This window comes from Selaginella moellendorffii, unplaced genomic scaffold (assembly GCF_000143415.4).
Source record: "Selaginella moellendorffii unplaced genomic scaffold, v1.0 SELMOscaffold_10, whole genome shotgun sequence".
In the NCBI taxonomy this organism is placed as follows: domain Eukaryota; kingdom Viridiplantae; phylum Streptophyta; class Lycopodiopsida; order Selaginellales; family Selaginellaceae; genus Selaginella; species Selaginella moellendorffii.
In genome coordinates this window covers 1,246,578-1,254,549 of record NW_003314271.1, presented here as the reverse complement: position 1 = coordinate 1,254,549, position 7,972 = coordinate 1,246,578, and the positions used below count along the sequence as shown (strand labels likewise).

General features: G+C 40.1%; 3 protein-coding genes across 3 annotated transcripts; all 3 read right to left on the bottom strand.

Annotated features, from left to right (window-relative positions):
* Window positions 1-1,932: 1,932 nt before the first annotated feature.
* On the bottom strand, window positions 1,933-3,135 carry LOC112345831 (protein ALP1-like). The gene is made up of 2 exons (XM_024673351.1): window positions 2,316-3,135; window positions 1,933-2,186 (listed from the first exon to the last, which is right to left on the bottom strand). The coding sequence occupies exons 1-2, from the start codon at window positions 3,133-3,135 to the stop codon at window positions 1,933-1,935; spliced, it is 1,074 nt and encodes a 357-aa protein (XP_024529119.1).
* Window positions 3,136-3,174: 39 nt separating this feature from the next.
* On the bottom strand, window positions 3,175-4,257 carry LOC112345847 (trihelix transcription factor GT-3b-like). The gene is made up of 3 exons (XM_024673387.1): window positions 3,485-4,257; window positions 3,355-3,414; window positions 3,175-3,303 (listed from the first exon to the last, which is right to left on the bottom strand). The coding sequence occupies exons 1-2, from the start codon at window positions 4,239-4,241 to the stop codon at window positions 3,401-3,403; spliced, it is 771 nt and encodes a 256-aa protein (XP_024529155.1). The 5' UTR covers window positions 4,242-4,257; the 3' UTR covers window positions 3,175-3,303; window positions 3,355-3,400.
* An 11-nt stretch (window positions 4,258-4,268) lies between these two features.
* On the bottom strand, window positions 4,269-4,673 carry LOC112345830 (glycine-rich cell wall structural protein-like). The gene has a single exon (XM_024673350.1). It carries the CDS (start codon window positions 4,671-4,673, stop codon window positions 4,269-4,271), a length of 405 nt encoding a protein of 134 aa, XP_024529118.1.
* Between the last annotated feature and the right edge of the window lie 3,299 nt (window positions 4,674-7,972).

Sequence of the window (7,972 nt, the reverse complement as noted above, 5' to 3'; positions counted from 1 at the left end):
GAGTAAATGCTTTACATGCACATGAAATTGGTAATATTATTACTGCTGTTTTATAAGTTATTAGATAAAATTAAGCATAAATACATTATATTCAACCACTTATGCAGATGAAACTGAAGTTATTACTTCAAGTGGAACTATGTCAGTTATTATTCAATGTAAAGATAAATGTTCTGTTGAAAATACAGGTGCAACTATTATAGGTAAAAAAATAATAAATAGTTTTCGAAATATATTATCTTTCAATGTAGATAATATAAATTTGAATTGTGCAGATTCATATGAAAAAGAAGGTTCTAAATATATATTGAAATATATCTTAAAAAAAGATGATTCTAGTTCTTTATATACAAACTCAAAAAATATAGATGTTGCTAAGAATTCATTTTATTGCCAACTACGATTTAGTATTTTATACTCTAATCAAATTATTCATAGTGATAATTTTTTAGTTTCACCTAATGGCAATAATATACTAATTTTAAAAGTAAATTGTGTGCTTATTTTATACTCAAAGTATAACAAAATTTGGGAAATATCATATTCTTCTAAAATTATTTTTAACTGTATTTTAAAATTACAGAATAATGGAAATTTAGATTTAAAATATAATAAGAAATTATTATGGTCATCAAATAAGCATTGCAATCCTACGCTTGAGTGCTTTCTACCAACATATTTTATAGTTCAAAATGACTGTAATTTGGTTATTTATAAATTAAAATTCCCAAATAAAGTTTTATGGGAATCTAAAACACATAATCATATTTTATGTAATAGTTAATTTTTATATATTATCTATTTTTATTTGCTAGATGCTTTTAAAATAAAATCTCTATATAAGAAATAGCGGTTTAAATTGATAAAATAAATAAAAGTTTTTAATTTATGCATATTAATTGTAGAATAAAAATTATATAAGGTAAAACATATTCATCTAAAAACTTTTATTACCATCAAAGTCATATTTCTAGAATAAATAAGTGCTCAAACAAATGGCAAAATAATTATTATTTCTTTTTACTTTATTAGTAGTTTTTTAATTATCTAATAACTTTATAAGAAAAGAAAATTAAATTTTATAACTAAAATAAAAATATCAAATTGAATTAATCAACTACAACTTTAGCTAATAGTTAAGCATTTAGTTTGTAATAAAAACACGAAATACTCCGTGTTAGAACTCAATGATATGAAATTTATTTATAGTGAAACAAAAATCAGTAAATAGTCTAATGAATTAAACTTGGAAGAAACTTAAGTTACTGGATAAAACATGAAAAAACGATGGAGAACAGTAGAGAAAATAAAATAAAAAACAAAATAGAAGGAAAAGGAAAGATCTCAAAGCATAGGATGTAAGGGGGTTTTCGCACCCACCATTAATTTAGGGCTTTTACATCAGAGGATTTTAGCCTAATTTAAAATTTTAATGTTATTCTTTTCACACCAATATTAGTTAATAATAGCATTAGTAGTTATTAGTCATTTTGGGTGATAAAAACTTTGGACAATGTTAACCAGTTCACACTCCCATTAAATTAGCTAATTTAATGATGCTATATTCACACCAGCTACCTTTTACAACATGCCATTTAAAGGTGGTGCTTCTTTGGATTTAACCATTTATGCCCTGAAATATCCAGTGCTAGCTTGAAATTTCCCAGCAAAGATCTTTCATCACAGTTATGTGATGTTGCTACTGGTGATCCAATGTTGCAATGCTACTGCTCAATTTAATCATCTCAAAATATCCAGTGCTAGCTCGAAATTTCCCTCTTGCTCTAGCAATATCATATGAATCTATTTAAGAAAACCGTTGGATTATTCTTGGTAGAGACACTTGCAATTCATGCTTTACTGCCATAGCTTCTCACGAGATCTTACACATGTAACACTAAAAAAACAAATAGTTACCATTTCTCTTCAAGCTTAAGCTCTTGATAAATAGTGAAGAAGCTTTTCTTGTAACTCCTCTCCATCTGCTTCATTTTGGTGGCCACCTCCAGCATTGTCTCTATCATCTTCATCAATGGCTTGGTGCAAGTTTAACTCCTCAATTTCTTCATCAACATTTGCATCTCCACTATCGATGAGGTAGTTATGTAGCAAACAACATGCATAAATAACATCGACAACATCGCTTGGTTGCATCCTGATTTTGCTACTTAGGATTTGAAACTTGCCTGAAAAAAAAAACTAAGTAAGAAATAGAACATTGAAGAAACAATTCAAACCTTTTAGAAGGCCAAAAGCACACTCGACAATTTGCCGAGCCTCGGAGAGTTCATTGTTGAAGAATTGCTTCAAGATACTCAAGTTTGCCGAGCGTCGGAATGGAGTCATAATCGCAATGTTGCAAGGATACCCTTTATCACCAAGTAGATATGGCTTCAAACTAACATCTGGGATCTCTGGAAACTCCATCACTGGCTGTTGCAAGACTTCTCCAAGTAGTACTCGCTGTCGAAAGCTACTGTTTTTCCACACACGTCCATCATGAACTGTTCCAGGCCAGCCACAACAAATATCCAAGAACCTCTTCTTACTATCCACAATGGCTTGTAATGTGATGCTATAGCGATGGTGCTTGAAGTAGACCTCAGGATCATCCCACGGTCTTTCTATTTCTATCTGTGATCCATCTATGCACCCTGCAACATTTGGTAGTTTTGTAATCCCTTGGAATCCATCTATAACCTTTTTCAGATCTGAAGATGATGTAGGAAACTTGATCACATTTGCAAAGACTTCAAGAATTGCTGCACATGTCTCCTTGATAACCTCAAATGCTGTACTCTTCCCAATCCCAAACCTCTCGGACAATGAAAGAAGCTTGGATCCATGCCGGAACTTGTAGATGGCACATGCAACACGAACACGAACTAATATAGCCATGCGGTAGTGTGTGTTCTGCTTCACGATTGAGTCATGCAAACAATCAACCAAGTTGTTGAAAGTTTGCTTTTTCATTCCAAAGTTCTCCTTCCACCACATGTCATCGTAGTATCTATCCACAAACCTATCAAACCACACTGTTGATCGTGGTTTCACCCACCAAATCCGTTCTAGCTGTGGTTGTTGAGAACTTGATGTAGCAGCCACGACATGAGAGTGAAAAGACCGCAGTTGCATCAGTCATTTCTGCTCCTGTCTATCCATTTCCACTAAGCTATCTATAACTTGTCTTCTCTTCTTCTTTATTTGTTGCTGCCTTACTTGGAACTCTTGATCCCTTTTTTGTATTGATATCTAATGGCGTATAACCAAGACCAGCAACACAAGGTGAAGGGGATCCATTTCCTGAAAATATAATAGCATTTTGAGAAAGAAAAGAACATAAACTATACTTACTAGCTATCTTTATTCAGGTTTTTATTTTTTGTTCCCCAATGACTCACTAACAATGCAAACCTATTAACCAGAAAAGGATTGTTAGAAAGGAAGATACCAATTAAATCTAACATGAATGCTTCTATCCTACCTTGCTGGATCGCAGATGCTATTGCAGCTAAAGCTGTGGTTATGCCAAGGTTTGTCTCCTTCTCCATGGCTAATCGATCTTGCTCGAGGCGAATGGACTCTTTCTCCAGCTCCATTTGCTCTTGATGCAGCTTCAATCTCGTCTCTTCAGCAGCAGTGAACATCTTGAGCGATGCTTCATTCCCTTCCTTGAGGACATCAACTAATGCAAGGAGATCACTCCTTCTTGCCTTCTTCTTTGCCCGGCTAGTCGATCCAGCTTCTTTGTCACCTAAGCTTTCCTGCTGCAGCAGTGGACTGTGGACTTCTTCTGCTGTGCCTCTGTCTTCGTTTTCAATACTTGTGCCAAAGTTGCTGCTACGAGAACCACTGCCAGAACCACCAGATCTTGTAGGAGGACGATTGCTATTGTCACGAAGCTTTGCTAGAGTGATATTTGGCTTTGCAGAGAGAAACTCGTCAATCTCATCAAAAGCCTCTTTCTCAATAATTCCAAGCTTCGCAGCACTTCGCTCCTTGGTCGTCAGCGCAAAGTAATTGCCACAGCCAGTGGAATGATCATAGAGCTTGACGGCTTTGTAAACAGTCATCAAGTTCGTCCATTTTATCCTACACTTCTCAGGATCCCTATCATAGCCTTCAGCTTGAAGCCGTGCCGAGATCCTCTCCCACTTCTCTTTCGAACAAACCATACACTCTCTATTAGATGCGCCTTCGTATTGTTCGAGCTCAATCCTCTTCTCCTGAATCAGCACCATCACTTCATCGTGAGTCCAATTGGATTGTCAATCATGAACACTTGGACCACCAAAACTCATGATACCTCCACCAGGAACACTAATAGCAACACCATGAGAACTTGCAGTAGCTCCAAAACCAGGAACAAGAGTTCCTACACCTGATCCACTACCACTGCTTCCACTTCCACCAACAGCAAGACAGTGAGAGCTTGCACCTGCTCTAGGAAGAAGAGTTCCACCAGCACCTAGTCCAAGATCTCCAACAGCAACACCATGAGAATCTGCACCAAGACTTCCACCAGCACTTGGTCCAAAACTTCCAGCAGCAACACAGTGAAAATCTGGGCCAAGAGTTCCACCAGCACCTAAGCCAAGACTTCTAGCACCAACACCGTGAGAACCTAAGCCAAGACCTCCAACACCAACACCGTGAAAACCTGCTCCAGTCATCCATAGCATGCTTGGCTAGAAGTAAAATGCTCCAAAATGTGCTAGAAATGCTTAGGATTTATCTCTTACCTCATTTCCGCCATGGTACGCTTGCCAACACCACGCCTCACTGCTCCATGGGCATCGCCACTACTTGTAGCCAACAACACCGCACACCGCACGCCACGCCAAAACGAAAGCAAGTGAAAGCCCTATAGAATATTTGTGAATATTTTAATCCTAATGCTACAAAAGTGTAGCATTAGGATTTTAGTGAAAAATGCATAAGAAATGCTAATGGAAACATTAGCTTATTTTAATGTTAATTTCTGGTGTGAACAAGTTGCCATTAAATTTAATAGTTAAATTAAAGTTTACAAATTTAATATAATAACGTAATGGTGTGAACGAATTACCATTAAATTTACAAAGTTAATGGTGGGTGCGAAAACCCCCTAAGAAAACAATTGGCAATTTAAAGCGTGGAGAAGCGTAATGCCCAGTGCCATGACTGCTGTGATTAGAGGCATGGCCAGAGGGAGAAGAGTGGACAGGAGAGAGCACTCAATTTCCCTGCACTTGCTACCATTAGTGGGGCCATTCGCCACAAGAATCAGGGAAGAATTGCTCCAAAAACTCTCTATTTTTGCTTTTACACTACTATGTTTCGGATGGAATGCTACCTAGCACCCAAACCACAACCATTCACACTTGGAAGAGGCACTAGGGGCCATGGCCTTAGCATCCAATTGCCCCAAGGGGGGATGCTAAAGGGAAGAGCTGCCAACAGCAAAACCCCAATTTTTGGAAGGAGGGCTTTGCTGGGTTCTTCGATGGACAATGAGAAGCTAGGCTCAAGTGGTATGGCAGGAAGCAGTGAGCACACAATCAGTGATTGTGCAGGCTTGAGGCAAAAATCGCATCACACAGAAAGTGATCACCTCATGGAGCATGTTGGCAGGGATCTCCTTGAAGAGGTCATGTAGGGACCGAGAGAGTTGATAGACATGGCTCAGCACACTCGTAAACTCCTTGCAAAACTTATGGACATAGACTCTAGCCTGACCAACTCCCCAACGTTCAATCTAGAAAAGTTTGTCCAATTGGAACAAGAAGGCTATGAAAATAGAGACAACAAGGCAATCGAGGAGGGGACACCAACACCAGTCACTATCCTTGAGACCGACTCAAGACTGCTTGGGGACTTACAAGAAGAAGACAAGATACTGGAAGTAGCTAGGTCCATGGGAATGGTGATGCATGAGACACCAAAAGTAAGACTGCATAGGAGCACAGATAGAGCAGCAGAGTTGGAGGTTCCAAAGGAACAAGGGTTAGGGCCAGGGATGTCACTACTTGCCTCACCAACCACACATCATGGCCCCCCCGAGCAGCAAGAATGTGCACTGAACAGAGCAGCACAGAAAGTGAGTGGATTCCTAGGCTCTAGAGAATTAGCCTATAGAGACAGGCCGTGCGAGGAGGTGGCCACAAGCAAAGCTCCAGAACTGAGTTTTTCCACCACTTAGTGTGGTTCTTAACATGGGAGAGACAGCTCTTGGAAAAACTAAGGGCAAGACATGCCCTAATCTAGGCAAGAACAAAGGCATGAAGAGCGAGGATAAGGAAGAGTAGCAGGGCAGCAGCAACATTGATGAGGGCAGCCACGGTTGCACTCTACCAGCAAGTTGACACTCAATGGGAGCAAGTTACGAGGAGGATAGGTGGCAATCAGGTGAACTGAAATCAATGGAGGAGTTGGGAGAAGAGAAGAGCTTGGATATGCCTAACACTTAAGTGTGAGATCTATAAAGGAACAGAAAAACTCCTAATAACCATAGGGCAGAGACAAAGGAACAAGTCCGGAAGAGTTGAGCTGCTATCTTGCTAGGGCCACAAGTCATAGCTAGGGCTAGACCAAAAGGAGAACACTCAGTTAGAAGTTCACTTGTAGGTGCTTCTTAGATCTAACAAACAAAGCAAGAGCGTCACTGCCTAGCTCTTTGGTGAAGTTTGCAGGATCTTTGATTCAAGAACAAGACTTTACTCAGCCACCAGCATGACAACAAGCCCCAACCCCTAGTTGTGCAGCAATATATGCCAAACCAGACAAAAGAAGGAACGTTGGGATGGGATCCTCGAGCCTTCTTGGAGGTGCCACTCAGGATAAAGTGCAGCTTCACCAAGACATTCTCACTATGGAGCTATGGCACTAGAAGACAAATCCCTTGGGGGAAGACTGGATCCTTGGCCTTGCCCTCAGGGTAGCCCTTGAACTTGCGATGGTGGCACTAGAAACACAGAAAGAGAGGAAGAGAAAGAATAGCCAAGATGCCTGGAAAACCAAGATGCAAGAGGAAGTGACAAGCATATGGAAGGTACACGAGTCATAGGAACAGGGAGTGGAATGGGAGAGTGAACAAGGCAATGAGATCCCAGGGGACAACAGAAAGGTGGAGACACTGAAGGAGGAGCCGATTCTGGGAAAAAGAAAAAGCCATTAGTGTTATTGCTAGAAGAACAAGAGGAGGAGATAAAGTGCATGGGACTGGAGATGGATAAAGAGGTAAAAAAGAACAAGATGGAAAAAAAGAAAGAACGCAAGGTGGTGCAAAAAAAACTAAAGGATTAAAGTAAGTTAAAAGAGGCCCTCATGTGGGCAAAAGAGGTGGAGGAGTTCCTATATGAGGAGTTGATGCTTTCTGAGGAGGACCAGAAACAGGCTATAGGCAACTTGCCCAAAGGAGAGCCTCAACAGGACGTGGTTGGGAAAAGGTGGTAGCTAAGGATTAGCCCACTCCATGCTGCAGTCTGGATGGCCCTAGAGATCAAGGTGACTTTGGAGTTCAGCAAGAGTGAGGAGGCTGCTCCACACAAGGAAAGGTGGCAAATGAAGTCTTGTAGGCAGAAGCCTCAAAACCAAATTCTTGTACAAAAGAGCCAAGGAAATGGGCTGGCATAGTGCAAGACACCAAGGTGACGGCAAAGGCAGTCAAGCTGCGCGAATTACTTAACCAGGTGGTGGCAACCAAAGAAGAAAAACTACACCATAGAGCAATGATTGTGGTCTTCAGGGGAAGTTTCTGATCGGTTGTATGGCCATTGATTAGCTGAACATTATGCTCGAACAGGAAATTTCCATCAAGAACCTACTCCCATATGGATGAAGGTGCTACATAGTGGTGTTCGAGACAGAAGAGGCTCAAGCTCGAGCAGAGGAGCTATATGGACTCATCAATGACAGTTGGGCTATGTCCTTCCATTCATGGATTCCAAGGTTCATGGCTGATGATCAGGCATAATTGTTCCACTCAACGTGG